Consider the following 19,618-nt stretch of genomic DNA (forward strand, 5'->3'; position numbering starts at 1 on the left):
TTTTCCAAGAATCCGTCCTCATCGTCTCTATTTTGGCCGTTTCTTATCTGCAAACCTTTTGCACTCTCACACACACAAAACCCTAGCTCCTAATATCAAATATATAGGATGTCATCGGTATTATGAAGGACATTGGATTTCGGAATTAATCCTAAATTAATTCCGAAATTAATACAATATCATATATTGCGTAATTTGATAAGAAATCAATTAAATAAATACGGTTGTATATTAAATTCGTCGTACAGATTTAATTCACCTATTCGTTTAATTCAAAATAAAGATATGATAGAATTATATTTGATTTATTCTAATAAATCAAATTTGAGATATTATACCTTATCAATTTAAAAAATGATATAGATTTAATTTATCCTTATAAATCAAATCTTATAAATATCTCTTATATCATATAATATATATACACGAATTTATATATATATATATATATATACACGTCCATCCTAGATTATCCATTGAATCTGAACATATCTTAAATTCAATGAATCTGGACATCATAGCTCGTGTTGGGCTATTTTGTGTGCGACCCTGTAGGCCCATATGAAATTGACAGTAAGCCATTTACTATAATGACTCACAAGTTGTAAGCGGTCTTTAGCAAGACATTATGACTACCCAAATCATATGAGGATCGATGAACGATGTAACCTTTCATACAACCATATCACGTCCCTTTTGTCACACGACATTTTGGTCATGGATGAGGCATGGAGAACGTCATCCTCCTATTCCTGACCGTTACTTTCTCGATCCCTAAGTAGTCTGAGTATAGAAATAGAACTACCTTTCCATTATAGTATGGTCATACATTTCTCAGACTCACTCATCGAGGGGCCCAGCAATATCTCTCTACGAATGTGAGGGACAAATTCCATCTTGACCATTCACATTCCTCCATATGAAAAACCACTAAGCCTGAACATAGTCTTTATGATCACTCGGTCAAAAGTGACTTTTGACTAGGTCAAAACTGAGCGTTTCTCATGTAGGAATCCATGATGATCTCAGGTCAAAGGGCATAGTGACATGGTTTGTATATGAGAGAAGCTTATGATTTAACCATGCAACTCTCTCATAGCGGGTCGGTCCAATACCTTGTATTCTTACATGTGTCTATGACTTTGATTTATATCTTATATATCTTCAAAGTCATACTGGTCTTATTTCATCTCTGCTCCCACATAGATGGCCGACCAGGGACATTTAGGATAAAATCATAAGTTATCCAAGGATAGTCATCACAGTAAACATGCAAATAATATGATTAACATAATTAAGAAATTCATAAATCAACAATGTTCATAACATAATGATTGGTTCCTATGGCACAATTTCCAACAAACCTACATTGTCTTTATTCTATGAATTATTTGTACCAACAAAAAAGTGAGCATAACAAGTAAATTCATATTAATCATAACTCTATATTTCGATGCATTTCACTTTTATTTGTCTCTATATTTATGAAGTGTGGACTCTTGTTCTTAGCTCTCTCTTGAATCGGTTCTGACTATGTCTATATCATTTATGAGCATTTAAAGAAGAAGCAAAACAATAGAAAATAGGGATCCTTTTGATTAGTGGAATTGGTATTCATAATTATATACGGAGTGATATGAAATGCGTGGAAATGGATCAATATTTACCAAATTAAAATCTTGAAAAGGGTTGTGGGTTTTATATTTATTTAGATAAATATAAATTTAAAATGTCTCCGTTGATTTCACACAGCTTATTTTTATCTTTCGCATTCTTTTATTCTTATCTATTTTTATTCATTCTCGATGACTTAATCACGTTACGTTCTCTCGTCTTTACTTTACTCTTTTCACCCCTCCTTTTCATTTTCATTACCATTCATTATAATTTTAATTTTTCAAATTCAATATTTCATAAAATCATTATTATGAATTTATATGAAAAATATAAATAAATTTAAACTATTAAAATTTAATTTGAATAATTCATAACTAAAGTGAAAAAGAGGAAAAAGAAATTTAAATAAAAGAGAGATCAAAACAATTCCAATTAGGGGTGGAAACAGGCCAGGCCAAGTCAGGCTTTGCTCTTAACAGGCCAGACCTGTTTTGGAGCCTATTGGCCTAAGCCTGGCCTGTGGCCTGTTACAGGCTTACTTTTCAGCTTGAGCCTGGTCTGGTTTGAAGCCTGTTAAAAGGCCTGTATTTTTAAAAAATTCAAATTATAATAATTAATTTTTTTAAAAAAGCTAAGATAAAAAAAAACGTACATAATAATTTAATTTTTAGTCTTGTCTTTTATTTAAATTTTAGTATCATAAGTACTATTTTAAATCTTAATTATAATTTATAAGAATATTATTGAAAACTAATTGTAATTATATGTTAAAATTTGGAATAAGACTACATTTAAGTACACACAAAAAATTAAAATTAAGACAAATAAATAAAGAGGAAAAAATACTAATTTTATAATGAATAAAGAGGGTATCATACTTAAATTAACATTATACGTAAGTTAGTTAATTTATCATTCTTGGAACAAAATTTTTCTTTCCTATTTTCTTTATATTTTTAAGATTTAAAAATCACATTATTTATTGATATTATTATTTTAAATTATATTTTTATCTTCACTTGTCATCTAAACTTCAAAATCTAAGAAAAGATTAAGCTATTAACTATATATTAAAATTAAAAAATAAATTAAAAGAGCACATTAACAATAATAGCATTAATTAATTTTTTCATATATTATGATTATAAATTCCTGACAGGCCCAGGCCGGCCTAACAGGCTTAACAAGCTTTTTAAAAAGCCTAAGCCTGGCCTGTTTAACTAAACAGGCCTTCAAACAGGCCTGAGCTTGTCTTTTTTGGGAAACAGGCCAGGCCAGGCTATAGGCCTCTGACAGGCCGCCTGGCCTGTTTCCACCCCTAATTCCAATAGTTGCATGGCAGACACAATTGATGTTTCCTCCACCACCACTACTCTTTCCTGCCTCCTTGGTAGTAAGAACAAAGCATAGTGATAATAAAAAATGCTACTTCTGATTCTAAATATGAGAACTAGTTAAAATTTTAATTTAGTTATAAATATAATATTCTAATCTATTTTGTCTCCTTTATTGATTCATTTTTCCCAAAAGTGGTCCTTCTCATGACAAGTATACATGTTAAAAGGTTTTTATTCTAATTTACATTATTAATAAGAGTATTTTAGAAAAGACAACACTCATTTATTATAAATAATTAACTAAACTAATTTTTTTAATATTTAGAAATTAATAATCTAAGTGAAGTAATATTTAAAAGAAGTAAAACAGAAAATATAGGAATCGCCGTTAATGAATAAATTAAAAGGATTGAGTTCAAAGATTGCCATGGTGAATGCACATAGACATCTTCCACAAGCTCCGCAGCATGCATGCTCTTGAAATACTACAATGGAAGTCCAAAAATTCAAGGCCCCATCGCTACTAACCGAATCAACTGTAATATACTCGTCCGATTCTAAATATAAAAATTAGATAAAAGATTTATTTTAATTTTCAATATCAGACTTGAATAATCCATTTTTTCTGCTAAGTTTATAATTTTTCTCCTAAGTATGCTCATTGATCACATATAGTAAGAAAATTTTCATCAATGACAACTATAATGCACATGGTTAAAAATAATACTCCTCCGGTCCTTAATATAGGACCTAATTGTTGACTTAATTTTGATCCTAAATATAAGACCTATTTCTCATATTTATCAATTTTTCCTAAATTACCCCTATGGATATTCTCTCAACCATAATCAAGTAAAAGAGGGAGAGAGGATATTAAGGAAGATAATTATGATATTTTAAGAAAAATATATCATATTTCTTATAATTAACTAACTTATCTAACTTCTTTAATCTAATCAAATTAGTTAAATAGGTCTTATATTAAAAACTGAAGGAGTACTATAAGAAAATCAATATACATTTATTACAAATAACAAACTTAATTAATTTTTTTAATCTATTCAAATTAAATAAGTAATTCTCACATTAAAAAGACAGCAGATAATATACTTGTTGACCTGAACAGTAGAAAATACACTGGCGTGTTATACCTGTATATCCAAGAACGGAGCGCACTATGCAATTGATAGCCTCCTCATGCATACACATCTAACTGGTGACAGTCCAATCATGGACCTTAAAAGAGCTAATATAAGATGTCACTTCATTTTGTTTTCAATCATGTTTCATCCATATAAATTATGGCATGGAAAATAAAATATACTACCTCTTCTTTTTAATATAAAAGCTAGTTGAGAGTTAAATTTGATAATTTGATATTAAATACAAAATCTTACTCCATTTTGTCTCCAAAATTATAATTTTTTCTCAAAGATTGTAAGGGATTCCTACAAAATTAAAGAATACTTCCAATACACATGATCATAGAAGATGTTTAAGAAATCTAACACATATTTGTTATAAATAGCCAATCGAACTAAATTCCTAATAAATTTAATAAAATATAAAATATGAAAAAAGATTTTTTATTATTTATGTATTTATAATTATAATAATTATATATTTTATTTTTGTGTTGAATATTTTAATTGAATTTGAATATTAAATATTGAATATTAATTAATAATATATTTATATTTTTTTAGAACATTTTATAAAATATCTCTAAATTAGTTATTTAATTTTTATATTAAAAATTGAAAATAGTAAATACTCCTGTAGTCCTAAATATAAAACTTTTATACTAGTAAAGTTTTATATTTAGGACTGAAAGAGTATTAAGCTTAATGATTCTCTGGCACAAACTTCACGGATTAATGATACAGGAGCTCGTTTGTTGGGCCTATTCATGCGCAACGGTTAGCCTATATTTATTGTGGATTTGTGTACTGAGCAACGTCCATGACATTTTCGCTTCATGTTACATGTTATTACGTGATTTAATATTTGCCACAGTCTCAAATATAATTAATTATTTTTAATAAGAAGATACTTATAATTACCAAAAAAAATTTAAGTATGCCCATTATATCATGTTTAGCTTTGCTCCTTTAGTTATATTTCACCCTTTTGAAATCAAATATTTCAAGTGAATATTATAATATAATGTTGATTTGCTTGTATTTTTGTTATTGAACTAACGGCCTGATAAAGTTTTTCTCATCATTACCACAAGTTTAACTTAGAGATTGTTTGAATGAATACCAACCCATAATTTGTGAAGGAGTCTGTCTCGATTTGTAAAAACATATTTTTTAAAAATATTTTTTTAGTTACCAAAACACCCCCTAAATAGCTTAGACGCACTTTTAGATTTTCTTTTATGGTTTGAAGAAAGACTAAATTAAAACTTAAGTAATTAAAATAAAATTTGATGCAAATATAAAAGGCTGAATGTAAAAATCACTCTCCAGCCAAGCAAGAATCATTTTCATTGTCTTTACCATTTCACTGTTCATAACAATATATAGTGATTGACTCAATCAACAGCGTCAGCCCCTTTGTGTGGTTTTGGTGGAAACTCCACTTTCATAGATTTGGTCTCATCACAACTCTAATTTAAAGATGAGATTTTTCTTTACCTTCTTTATTTTTCTCTACTCCACTATTCGTTTGATTCTTTACCAACAGCTTAAAGTAAAAAGATTTGGTAAAATTTAGAAGACCAAACATAATGTTAAACATTGCTTTAGGGAGTGTTTGGAACCATTTAAAAGCTTCCACAAACACCCTCTTAATTTTATCGAGAGGAGATGAAGAACCAAAAAATTCAAGGGACATCCACACATATCAAATATTAAGAGGATGGGGTCATGTTTTAAAAATAACAGGGACATCATGTGTAATTCAACCAAAAGAAAGAATATTATACTACCTCCTGTCCTAATTCTAAGACCTCATTTCTAGTCTATAAACAAGTTCTTATAATTAGAATCAGAGGTAGTAATAATACTAAGGGGTTAATAGCTTAATATAATTTTTGCTCTCTCAAATTTGCACAAATCTTACCTTCAGTCCATCAAATTTAAAACTATTAATTTTGAGCCTCTCAAAAAGTAAAATGATTCAAATTTTTATTAAATTATACTCATCAATATTTTGAATGGAAAAAAACTTGAGAAATTAGAAACTATGATTTTAAATTTGAGAGACCAAGGCTAAGATGAGCAAAAATTTGAGGGATAAAAATTGTTTTAACGGTAATATACTAATGTTAATATCAATTACTTCAATTTTTTTTCATAAAATTATCCTACAAGTTATGATATTCCAAAATGGTCCTTGGGAAAACTAGAGGTTGTGAGGCGCCATGGCCAAATGTTGCCAAGGAGGCGGTAACAATCTTCTCTCTCTCTCTCTTTTATTTTGGTGACTATTGTATTTCTTTGAGTAAAGCCGCATCCAGCACCCCAATCATTTTTTTTCAGGAGTACCCACCATCTCAATCTTTTTTCAGTACAATTTTACCCACCATCTATTTTTTTAGTGTAATTTAACCCAATTCCAACGGACCCCTAATATGTATTCAAGAAGACGAGTTCTCTAATATATATTCAAGAATTGGAGCCCATTCTCGATGTTTGGCTAACCGGCTCCAATGATTGTTAAGGTTGATTTTACCTTAGCAATGGAGATTTTTTATTCATTGTCTTCCTCACGACCTTCGCTACTGGAATTTGCAAGTTGTTTAGGGTTTCAATGCTTGCAAAGTCAAATTGCTCCTCTAAAACAAAAGAGACGGAGTATGAAGGAAAATAAAAGTAAAATTTCAAAGTAAGGTTGTTACCCTTCCAAATCAAGACAACTTCCCTCGCACGAATTTGTTGCCTTCTCCTTCACTAGTGCTAGTGTTCCCAATCACACAAATAGGTGGGGTTCTGGTGCTTGCACAGTAGGTGCACAAGCTTGGTTTGTTTTTTCCCTTCTTTGTATTATCTGTCAATTTTTATCCTCTCAGCCGTGTTGATGTGGACTTATTAAAAAAAAATTTTAACAAACGTTAGGAGGTCTATTGAAATTGAGTTAAATTGTACTAAAAAAAATAGATGGTGGATAAAATTGCACTGAAGACCAACTTTACCCTTTTTCTTTTGTCCATGGGCCATGGCTTCTCTCTCTCACTCCACTCTTCCACTCTCCTCTCACCACATCTTCCTCCTCCTCCACCTCCCACTGTTCCTGTTCTTCCACATCCTCTTAACCTCTTCGTTCCGAATTCCAACTGTCCTCACTGCCTCGATTCCTCTCTAAGGGTAGACCCAAGAAGAAACCAACGCCACCTGATGGGCTTTTGATGATCATCAATCCCATTTTGCTGTTTAACGGTGTCAGTAGTTCCACTTTCAATTTCGATACCCAGACCCTTTTCGCCACTGTCAATGTTCTCGCTGCAATTGCTCTCTCCTTGTTTCTTGGTTTTAAGGTAACAATTTTGTGTTTCCATTCTGTTTCTTCTATTTTGGTTTCGGTCTGTTCATTATAGTCTACCAGCATCACTCTATGACTCGGATGTTCGGTTCGGTTTTAAGCTTACAGAGTTTCAGTTTATTAATGAAATTGAAACCGAATCAGATTTGGCGTTGTGTAATGAAGTTATACAGAAGATTCTCTTACGGCGCCATTTACTGTGAGCTCATCTTTGGAGTTGCAAAATGGGATTTTACTCTTCTCTCGATACCATATGGTTTCTTTCGAAAATTTGCATAAGCGACATGCATTGCATCCATTGATGCATTCAATATTGCTTCCAATCTTTATACTGCGTCTGGTAACATTGTGTGTCAACGTTGATTCTTCTTCTGCTAATGTGATGAGGTTTTTACTGGGGGATCCTGTGCCTTGTGAGCGTTGTGGCGGCAGGGGTAATGATCTTTCTATATCTCGCCTCCAGATTGTCGTGCTTTACTCACAATGGGCATTTCTGCTTTCAAATGCTGTGCTTCAGGGGAACACGGCAGCGTCGCGAATCAAAAGGACATATAGGTAATTTCATTCTGTGTCATTTTTAAGCCTTAGCTGCTTGAATTAAAATTTCATATATTCAGATTTTTTTTTTTTTTACGGATTTTCCCTTGTAGTAGATGATAACCTGAAAACTTAACTTTAAAGTATGACCTCTTTCATTTTATTTAATTTACTCTTCACTCCTATCAAGTACAAATTTTTTGATTTTCGCATGGTATTGCTAGGACTCCGGTTAAATTATGTTTCAAAACCTACTTAAATCAAGTTTATTCTTGAGTTTCTAAACCCAAAATTCAAAATATGACAATTTTCAACTATTTCAGAGATGTTTAGCACTATTAAGGAATACTTAATTTTAATTTTAATTTAATTGTTATCTTTTATTATTGATTGTTGTTTGCATATAATTTTAAAATTTAAAAATATTCTGTTATTAATTTTTAGGATTAGATTGAAACCTATAAACAATATCTAAACACCTATGTTTTGTTCGTCTTATAATTTGATTAAATAGTAGACTGGCATAACTTCTCGTGTTTTTTTTTTTTCCTCCGCCAACTTTACAATACATGCATGAGAATTATAATTTGACAAGAGTGAAAACAATGCACAACAGAAAGGAAGGTGGAAATGTCATTTTCAGCCACTAAATAAATGTAATAACATGAAAAATATAAATATGTACAAAAGATTTAATTTGCAGCAAGCGCATGCCTCCATTTTGTTTGAGCTCACTGTCAACTGTCAAGTGGTTGTTCCAACTTTTCTCACTGCTTGGAAGGGCTCTCCATCATCAAACTCATCATCTACATTCATCAATGAACTTATCATCACTAGTGCTGACACTACAGCCTTCGTCACTACTTGTGTTTCGCCATCTCTCAACATCTTCTTTACACAACACGCGCCACCCACACTGCACTATTTTCAAAGGTGACTCCTCTGATTCATCCGCTATGTCAAAAACCATTTGAAGTGGTTTTTCCGCAATAAATGAGGAAAAACGAATGTAAATGATACATAGTTGGTGGCAAAATCTGGACTGCGCATAAGTGGTATAAACACGACCTGAATTTGGATATTCACCTTCAGAAACTCTATAAGTCCAACTAAGTACAGCAACATCATCATAGTTGGCGTGTTGCAAATCATTTTCTAGCACTAGGCATACAGCTATGCCCCACCATTCACTTGAACAGCATGAATCAGGCTTATTTACTATGAATGACACATTTGTTGGATTGTACCGAGAAGTGAGATCTTCCGCACAAAAATAGCTTTGATTGTGAAACCATGATGGCACTTCACTACCAGGAATAGTTAATATGCGAGTCGGTTGCAGGAAGAAGTCATCCTGTGATGAAAATTATTCATGTTAGATGTATACTAATTAATGTGTAACAAATAGTCAAATAAGAAAATCAAATAAATTAGAAATTCTAGAGATTCAAATAACTCACAACTTGTGACTCGTTCCGTCTCACAATTGCAGACGTCATGTCACTGAAAGTGTAAACTTTATATCCGTCTACTGATGAGAATTCAGATCGGCATGAAGTCTATAACAAAAAATTTGGTATGTTATGGAATTATAATGACTGATGTGAAACAAATGATAGTGAAGAGAACTACAACAAACCTGATATTCAAATTCCTCAGTGAATTCCCATAGTTGTTGTGAGCACACATAATTTTTCAATAATGGACAATCACCAGCATGTATCTTTGACAGGTTTGCTGGAAGTTGAGGCAAAGACCGAAGCCTTGGGCAGTCATTCAAATAAATAAATTCAAGCTTTCGAAGTTTGGAAATGAAGCTCAAAGGAATTTCAACAAAATTATTTCCACCCAAACCTAATGCTGTCAATGATGATAAATTGCCTATTTCACTGAATAGTGATTCATCATCAAGATTGCAACCATTTAAACGTAACTCGACCAAAGATGATAGATTTGAGAAATATGGAGACCACAAAAACTTAGTTGAACTTGAAGGCCTTTGAAGCCTAAATGCCCGCTTGAGAAGAGAGTAGTGATTCCACGAGGATGATTGTGCAGAAGCATTGCATGCACTAAGAGATAATTTTTTCAAATTATTGAGGGACGAAGGCACTTCTTTTAGAGCAGTCCCACCCACATCAAGCACCTCCAATGCCTCATTTTCATTCAAATTCTCTGGAAGCCTTGACAACTTTGAGCAACCACGAATATTGATCTCCTTTATAGCTTTCAATTTTTTAAAATCACTTGGAAGACATACTAGGGTTTTGCAATACTTTAAATTTAATATAGCAAGACCAGTTAAATTGACCAATGACTGAGGCAGTTTGGATATAGCAGTCCCTTTTACATTAAGCTCTGATAAACATGTCATGCCTTTACCAAACTCAGGAAGCCTTTTAACTTTTGAACAACCAGAGAGAATAAATGTCTCTAAGCAATTCATCTCCAATTTGGTTGGAAGATTTTTAATACTTTTGCAACCTTCAAAATTAACAATGACAAGATTCTTGTGTTGCCCGAGAGAGCAGTGAACTTCAACAAGCTTTGTACATCCTTTAAGAATTAATCTTTGAAGATTAGGGGTTCTATCAAAATTTGATGTTCTCATCAGGTTTGTTGAATGACTCAAATCAATGAACTTTAGACTTTGTAGAAACTGCAAAGAACCAAAAAGAAAAAAAGCCTTCAAAAACCAAGAACTAGCAAGTGATACGCATGTAATAAATTATAGACAAACAAATTTAAGCGAAGGACCTTAATTACCTGATCTCCTCTCCAAAGTTCCTTTAATTTGCTGTGTTTCATTTCAAGATCAACAAGTTCATCCAATTGAGTTTGACTTGGCAGGAAATGTAAAGGATACCCCTTCCATTTTATGACTTTCAATGAGTTGGGCAGGCACTTAAGTCCATGAAGAAGATTCAAATGGCCAAGTGAAGAATGTGATATGATAAGTAACCTGAGATTACTCATATTTGAGAAGGCTTCAGGGTCCAAATATATGACATGTGCTTTGTCAAATTGTACCACCATACCACGGATTGTTTCAGTTCCCTATATATAGACAATAAGTCAAGCTAATAATAACACGAAAAATGCATGGAATACTACCTCTGGTCGATAATATTGAAGCTAAATAACTAATTCTTGGATATTAAGTAAATTAGTTAACTTAGTTATTTATAATAAATAAGTATTGTTTTCACTAAATTATCCTTGTTAATCATGTATATTGAAATTACCATTTGATGAAAACTCTTTAATATATGCAATCACCATAAGAACTACCTTGAAAAAAATAGATATATGTGATAGAAAAAATGGATTAAGCTGGTCTTATATTGATGACTAGATTAGATCTATAATTAACTCTCATATTAACAATAATATGTAGTATATCACTAAATTAAGAATGCATAATCACAAAAAGGGGAAAATGTTACCCTCTTATTTCTAAGCACAAGGTTAGCATCCTCCAAGGACCATATTCTGCTACGTTTGCCAGCTTCATTGGGTGACTCACGAAAAACAATTTCCTTACCCATTTCTTGCAACATGTCATGCACCCTCAAGAACCCATTAACCTCAGTTACCAATGATTTCTCGATAAGAATTTTTATTCCAATTATTGGGCGAAGACCACTATTTTCTAAAATTTGTATGACTTTATCCTTGGCCATCCCATTATAAAAGCAAGCAACATCTAAGAATATAGTCTGCTCATTATATTCTAGTCCATCAAAGCTCACTTTAAGTATATTGAAAATGGGATCTGAAGAAGAAATCTTCTTGAGTGCATCCTCCCATTCTATTGTATTTCTTCCGCAAAGAAATGAACCAAACACTTTGAGTGCCAATGGAAGTCCTTTGGTAGATTCAATCACAGTTTCAAAAAGCTTCAAATAATCTCCATTTGGTTGATCTCCTTTAAATGTTTTTTGCAGAAAAAGTTGACGGGACTCAACCTGACTTAAAAAATTCATCTCATATTGAGAAACTCCATGCTGAACTAACAAATGCTGATCTCTTGTTGTTATTATTATTCTACTCCCTTTACCAAACCACCCTTTCTTTCCGGCCAAATTCACAAGCTGGCTAATGTCACTGACATCATCTAGGATAAGTAGAACTCTTGTATTGCACAACATTCTTTTGATTAACTCCCTTCCATCGTAATAATTACCCACTTCCATTCTGATTCTCCTTTTCGGATGAGAAAGAAGTTCCTTTTGCAATTCAATTAAACCACCATCTTGTGCAGATTTCTCTCGCACATTATGAAGAAAGAAATGAAATTCATAGTTCTTTTTTATTCTCTCATAAATAGCTCTAGCAAGAGTAGTTTTGCCTAGCCCTCCCATTCCCCATATTCCTACAAATTGAACTTCCTCCGATTTATTTGCTAGAAATGAATCAAAGTCTGCTATTTTTTCATCAATTCCAACAAGTTCATCATCATCTTCATCATTTGAATCAAAAGGTGGTTGATTATCTATTTTTGACCTCACCATTTCAGTAACGATTTCAATGAGTTTCGTTTCATACCTAAAGAGATAACAGAATAATAACATTAGTACTAAGTGTAGCCCAAAGTCACGATAATTTTTTGAAGTCATAGAAACTACCAATTTTTAGAGCTCCAGCCAGCCAAGTCAGCAACTTCTCTCAAAGCATCCCTCCATCTTTGCACCTTCCCTTTATCGTTTGCAAATTTCTGGTCATGCTTTTCAAAGGCTTCTGCAAAACTTCCTTTCTGATGCCGAACATCAGACGGGTCTACGCCATAAAAGATTGGAAAAACATGAAGATCCAACACTTTCTTAGAATGAAGGATCTTTAGGAGTTCATCTAAGCACCATGTGGATGCAGCATAGTTTTTAGAGAGAACAATAATTGCTGACAAAGATTCTTCAATTGCTTGAAGCAAACTTGGTTTGATAATTTCTCCCCTCCCAAGTTCTTCCTCATCTCTAAAAGTTATCAGTCCATTGAGACACAAAGCAGCATATAAGTGGTCTGCAAAATTCTTACGTGTGTCTTCTCCTCGAAAACTTAAAAACACATCATACTTGTGTCTTCTATTTGAACGGCAATAGCTTGAAGAATATCCAACTTCTTGATCATCAAGCGCCATTGTGATAATTCAAAAGCTGGACCATTCAAAATATAAATACAACCGTCAGACTGTGAACCGACTTTAAACCCAATCTGAGATAGAACATAGGTTCTTGCACAAATTAAAGAAAGTATAATCCCAAAATACATTATCAACTATATATAACTGCATTTTTATTATTAAATAAGGAAGAAATTCAAAAGAATATTGGATTAAATTATAAGTACTTTATACCTATTTATTTTTGATTATTTTGTTTTTCTTGATTGATTTTATAAATATAAGAATGAAATTATCAGCTCAAGTTTCTCATTTGACCGTTTTAGCCATGTTCCTCTGGGCAAAACGACTTTTAATTAGTTTACTTGAAAAACAGAAAAGCATGGTTGTCTTGTGTGATTCTTCATCAGAAAAATTTCAGTCAGCCCCCTCTAAGCAAACTTATTTTTCAACACCCCCCAAAGATTTTGAAACTTCATTCCACCCTTTTGAACAAGATGAAATTAAATGTTATGGGTGAAAAGACTATTATACCCTTTTTTAAAAAGGTTAAATGTCAAAAGTTGCATGAACAACTAAAATAAGGTGATTTACAACACAAATTAGACAATTTATAAGATGTATACAGAAACTCACAACTCTATTGAGGTTCTATGAAGAGAAAAGTTAAATGTCAAAGAGTTGTATGAACAACTGAAATAAGGCAATTTACAACACAAAGTAGGTGATTTATAAGATGTACACAAAAATTTACAGCTCTAATTGAGGTTCTGTGGAGAGAAAAGTTAAATTTCAAGGGTTTTATGAATAACTAAAACAAGACAATTTACAATACAAATTAGACGATTTATGTGAGGTATATGGAAATTCTTAACAACATACAAGATAATTAACAATAAAAATTAGACAAAAATAGGTTCTCGTGAATGGCCTAATTGATTTGTAGCTAATTAAAGAAATAATTGTGAACCACTTAGTGCTCTAATGATTGAAGCAATTTTATTTCTTTTATTGCTTTCAATTTATAATTTTATATACGTATTTCTTTTCCTAATAAATTTCAATTGTGTTGGATTGGAATTAATTGGATTGACAAACCACAACTTAAGCTTGACAACTAAAATACTAGGGGTAAATTTTATCAATATGATTGGCTCTGTACTCCACCTTAATTGTCATCTATACAAGCTTAATTAAAGAGTGGGGTAACGCTAATTTTCATTGCAAATCGCCTTGTTTTATTTGTTTATGCAATCCTTAACACTTAATTTTTCTCTTCACAAAACCTTAAATGAAATTGTGAATTCTTGTATACCTCTTGTAAAGCACCTAATCTGCAGTGTAGATTATTTTATTTTGGTTGTTCATGCAATCCTTAACATTTAACTTTTATCTCCACTAAACCACAAATGGAGTTATAAATTTCCTTATCCTTCTTGTAAATTGCCTAATTTGTGCCTTATTTTAATTTGAACACTTGTATTTGTTTTGTTGTATATATTTCTCTTACATTATATGACTAAATGCATCGAATGACTTGGTTGTCATAATCTTTTGGTATACCAAAGAATCATGGGTTCAAATTTCCCCATGGCCAATTATTTCAAAAATAAAATTCTCCAACAATTGGAGCTTTGATGACCAGCCACTGGCACTCCAATGGCCTGCTGTCAGAGGTCAAAGCTCCAGCTGTTAACCAGCCACTAACACTCTAATGGCCGATTGTTGAAGGTTAGAGCTCCGATGGTGTTTGATCCTTTTTAAAAAACTAATAATAATAATAATAATAATAATAATAATAATAATAATAATAATAATAATAATAATAATAATGCAACGGCATAATGGTCTTTTCACTCGTACATTTAATTTCATTTTGGTCAAAAAAAAAGGTGGAATGAAGTTTCATTGTCTTCTGAGGGCTGTTGGAGAATAAGTTGGTTTAGAGGGAGTTGACTGAAATTTTCCCGTCTTCAAAAAGCATTGGAATCCAAGACTGGGGTGAAACGTTTAGTCAAGACATCTATAGTTTCTTCCTTTTCTATTAACTCGAAACATGTGGACCCTAATCACGTAACGACTATGAAAAGAAATTAATCGTTTTAAAGCATAACAAACTTTGTGAGAATTGTATAGGAAGACCATCTTTTGAAAAAAAGAAAAAGAAAAAAAGGAACGAAAACTGACACCATTATTAGTTAATCAGATGGTATGAAATTGGTAGTTGCGTACGATTAAGAAATAACAGACAAAAAATTATATGAGGAGAAGTTTTGAAACGGTTCCTCACTAATAAAAACACATTGGTCCCGTTTGATATAAAACATTGAGAACAAGAGATAAGAATTGGGATTGAAACTGAAAAAATATATTAAAAGAGTGTTTAATGTGAGTAATTATTTGCTATATATACAATAGGCAAACCCATATGGAATCAGGAAATACCACCCAGTTCCACCTACATGGGCTTGCCAAATCTCAAGTAGCAAGCAATCCTCACATCAAATTTCCTAATTCCATCTGCATGGGTTTGCCCAATTTTACGTAACAATCAATCACTCACGTTAAACAATCTTTTAATGTATTTTCTAAATCTCAATTTTAATTCTCACATCTCATTCCCAATACTTTACCCCAAATGGGACCATAGTTCATTTTCACGTCGAATTCATTACTTTACTCGCATTTAAGCTTGGAATAAAAATTGAAAAACTATCAACAACTACAAAGACTTTTTTCCCTGTGGTATGATATGGGCATGACAATGCATTAAAGAAAGGAAGAAAAATTATGGTCAAGGACCAACTTTGTAAATGTTGTTGTTCTTAAAGATCTTGAATAAGGAATTTTCTAACAAAAATATGTTGTTACTTGCAAATCAATTGGTGTCAAAACCCATTAGGACGTATGGGAACCAAACTTGATTTAAAATTTAGTAATTTCAAGCTTCGTTTTATGAGATTCTCTCTTCCCTTTATTCTTGACAATTTCCATATGATCAAATAGCCTCTTTCTCCTTGTTTGATAGTGTCAATTTTCGTGGATATGGATTATTTTGTGAAATTTTGGAAGAATATAGCATCTTCTATCAGATGGAACTCATAGTTGGAGATTCAGGGCCAGCACGGGAGTGAATTATTGGTGAAGGGTTTTCATGGTAGGATCTGAGCAAACGACTTCATAGATAGATTCCAAAAACAATTATACGAACCAACTAGACCATCATTCAAAAATAAATATATATCAAAACGAACCAAACAATTTAGATTGGCTACACAAGCGACAGAGTACAAATATAGTTGGAAGGGGTGTGTCTTATGCTTTGAATATGGAAACCCTGATGAAAGCGAAACTAGGCGAAACAAGAATGAAGAGAAACAAAGAAACCCGATTCAAATTCTGAAACGAATGAAGTAAATAAAGAGCGAAAGTTACTTACTCAAGTCCTTGGAAGGTATACAGGGATGATCTGATGCCTGAGAAGAAGGAAGAAGATGAGATAACAATAGCAGTAGTGTCCTCTTTGATGAATTGTGACTTGCTTGCCTTAGTGGGGAAGATGCTTTAAAGTGATGCAATCCTTTAACCTTATTCAATGGATGCGGGCCCTGTCAAAAAGTACATGTATTAATTCATCCATTACCATTAAGTATTCTTCTTCCTCCTTGAAAAGCATACCGTTTAGTCTTCTTGTAAGAAAAAAATGTTTTGCGCGTAAGATCAGACAAGGGGCAGCCACTCACTCCTCGTCTTCCTGAAAGGGATGTGTTTAAATTTATTTGTGCGCGTCTGTGCGAATATATCCTGATCCTAAATATAAGATTTATTTTATAATATAAGTTATATTATAAAATGAATTTTATAAGGAAGGAGTATTAATATTTTTTGGATCCCATTTGAGACGCAACTTACAATGTCTCCATGTGAATGCAGCATTTTCCACAAACTATTGTGCCAGCAAACAAAAGTGAGGATGGCAAAGGCCACGGGAAAAGTGACTGCTTTGCATTTTCTTGTGGCTCCACACGCTTTACTTTATATTCCCGCCATTTTTCTATGTCCTTCTCTTTGACCCAACTTACATCGTAGGCTCCACCACTCTTTCCTCCTTCCTTCGTGGTAACTGGTAAGTATATATAGAATAATTTTTTTAAAAAGAAAAAAGAAATACGATATAAAGTAAGAAAGATTGGGGGGACACAATCGCTCGTTGAAAATTTTATTGATGAAAATGTGAGATATATCGAGGCAAGATCTTGGTTGGACTAAACATCTTGGGTTTTTCTTATTTTCTTATGCTTCCTATTTGTTTTTCAACGTTCTCATTTTATTCGTATGACTTTGTGTCAATTTGTGATCGACTTGGCAAATGCACGAAGTTAATGCTTTTAAATAAATATAAATTTAAGAATCTCAATTAGAAGTGTTTGTGAGATAATTAGAACAAGACAGACTTTCTGTCTCGTGTTCTTTCCTAATTCCAATAATATCGCATCATGTTATGAACGGGATAGGGACATCTCTGTTTTTTTTTTTTAATTTCAAAACCAAATATATTTAGGATATAAGAAATTATGATAAAAATTCTGCAAAAAATATATTAAAAATTCGCTCAAAAAATAAAGTAATCAAAAATTTGCAAAGAAAAAGGTTTTCTTTTAAATGACAGAATATATATCAATTCAAAATATCTGCTAAAAAAACATTATATGAGCCATACAAAAAAATTTGCAAATTGTAGAAAAACTTATAAGTTGCAATCACCATTATTATAGTTATTCGACATTTTATAATATATCAGGAAAAAAAAAACTGATGATGCGCGGGTACTCTTCTAGGATGTATAAAAATTTAAATACATCCCTTTCAGGAAGACGAGAAGCGAGTGGCTGCCACTTGTCTCTTGCACACATATCCCTTTCTTGATTGATTATACATTTTCCCCCACGGTTTTTTTTTTTTTTGATCCAATTTTTCCCCACGGTTTATCATTCGCCTTTTCTTTCACCCAACTTGGGATCGGTTTGGATTGGCATATAGAAAAAACTTATTTTTAATATGACAAAAATCAAATTGGAAAAAAAATTAAATTAGATAATATCATTTATATTTGGATTGACTTTTATAAAAGTTAGTTTGTAAAGTAAAAAAATTGTTTAGATTATGATTGAATAAGTAGGTTTAATTTGTAGAATAACCAAAATGGGTATGACCTTTATTAAATAGTAAAAAATAATTTAAAATGTCAATTTACAAAATATAATAATCTTGAATTATTATAATATAAAAAATTCCTATTTAATGAATAAAATATATTTAAATTAGAAATCATAGTAATGTGAAAATTTTTGAATGAAATAATATTATATAATTAATTAAATGATATATTCTGCGCAATTTATATAAATAGAAAATAAAAAACAATATTAAAATAAAAATATTATAAAAACTGGTAAAAATTATTTTTGCTTAGGAAAATATTAAAACTAAATAACTAAAAAATGATTGGGAAGTACAAAAATATATAAATAGAAGCATAAGAACAACATAAGTCATAAGGACAAAAATGTCTTTTAATTTCAAAATGCTGATTTTTGCACAAGTCATAAGTAAGTTTTTGGTATTTTCACAATTGTGTTTTAAAAAAATAATTTTAAATCTATAAGTTAGATTAGTGGAAAGCTATTACAAACAACTTGGAAGTTTGCAAATTAACTTATAATACTTATAAGCTACTTGGCAGGTGCCCCCACTCTTTCTTCCCTGCTTCATCCTAAATGATAAACACAGATAGAATAATAATTTAAGAAAATGGAAGAACGATATAAAGTAGGACAGAATAATAATTAAAAAAGAAGAAGTACCATATACGCTAAGAAAGATTGAAAAAAAAATCACCCAATTATTAAAATGTATCAAGCATCATAAAATATTTTTTTCAAACACATCTAATACCTTAAAATATTTTATAATGTATTTAATATTCTGAAATATATTTTTAGATGTGTCTAACATCCTTAATTATATTTTAGTGCATTCAACATTTTAAACTGAAACAACTGTTTATCTAGCATTAACAAGTTTTACATAGCAAACATGGATGCAATTATATATCTTGTATGGAGTATTCTATCAAATATTGTAAATTTCTCTTATCTCTTATTTTGATTTTGGCTCAACATGATACTTGTAGCTTCTCCCCGGCAAAGCTGCTCTTCGTCTCTTCGATAACCTCTCTCTAAACTCGAGAGATCATAACATGTTATGAAATAAAAATGCGTATGCTATGAAAATGAATTACACACACTATTATGTAAACACTTTTTACCTAAAAGATGGGACGTAATAAGTATGCCACTTTTCACTCTTATGTTGAATGGATATGAATAGTGTTGGGAAACTTTGCAAAAATAACAAAATATTTGTTTTGAGTAATGTCCAAGGACACTATTTTTGAGATATATTCCATCACCTCTCAATAATTCAGAGAGCGGTATTTCTCAGAATTAAACAAATCTTT

The 19,618-nt window shown here is 31.6% G+C and overlaps 1 protein-coding gene and 1 long non-coding RNA gene across 2 annotated transcripts in view; both read right to left on the bottom strand.

The window, feature by feature from the left end:
* Positions 1 to 9,129: 9,129 nt before the first annotated feature.
* On the bottom strand, positions 9,130 to 9,736 carry LOC114760950 (uncharacterized). The gene is made up of 3 exons (XR_003742101.1): positions 9,619 to 9,736; positions 9,440 to 9,538; positions 9,130 to 9,333 (listed from the first exon to the last, which is right to left on the bottom strand). It is a non-coding gene; the product is annotated as an uncharacterized LOC114760950 (long non-coding RNA).
* A 124-nt stretch (positions 9,737 to 9,860) lies between these two features.
* LOC114760948 (TMV resistance protein N) overlaps positions 9,861 to 19,618 on the bottom strand; it is a 35,983-nt gene continuing 26,225 nt past the window's right edge. The window contains exons 2-6 of the mRNA XM_028950267.1: positions 12,608 to 13,132; positions 11,426 to 12,527; positions 10,746 to 11,036; positions 9,969 to 10,638; positions 9,861 to 9,868 (exon numbers count right to left, since the gene is read on the bottom strand). Of these exons, the coding sequence (XP_028806100.1) occupies positions 9,861 to 9,868; positions 9,969 to 10,638; positions 10,746 to 11,036; positions 11,426 to 12,527; positions 12,608 to 13,116 (2,580 nt within the window). The 5' untranslated portion in view covers positions 13,117 to 13,132. The remainder of the gene's footprint in view (positions 9,869 to 9,968; positions 10,639 to 10,745; positions 11,037 to 11,425; positions 12,528 to 12,607; positions 13,133 to 19,618) is intronic.

This window comes from Neltuma alba, unplaced genomic scaffold (genome assembly GCF_004799145.2).
Source record: "Neltuma alba isolate B1F8T4 unplaced genomic scaffold, ASM479914v2 tig00011056_pilon, whole genome shotgun sequence".
Taxonomy (NCBI): domain Eukaryota; kingdom Viridiplantae; phylum Streptophyta; class Magnoliopsida; order Fabales; family Fabaceae; genus Neltuma; species Neltuma alba.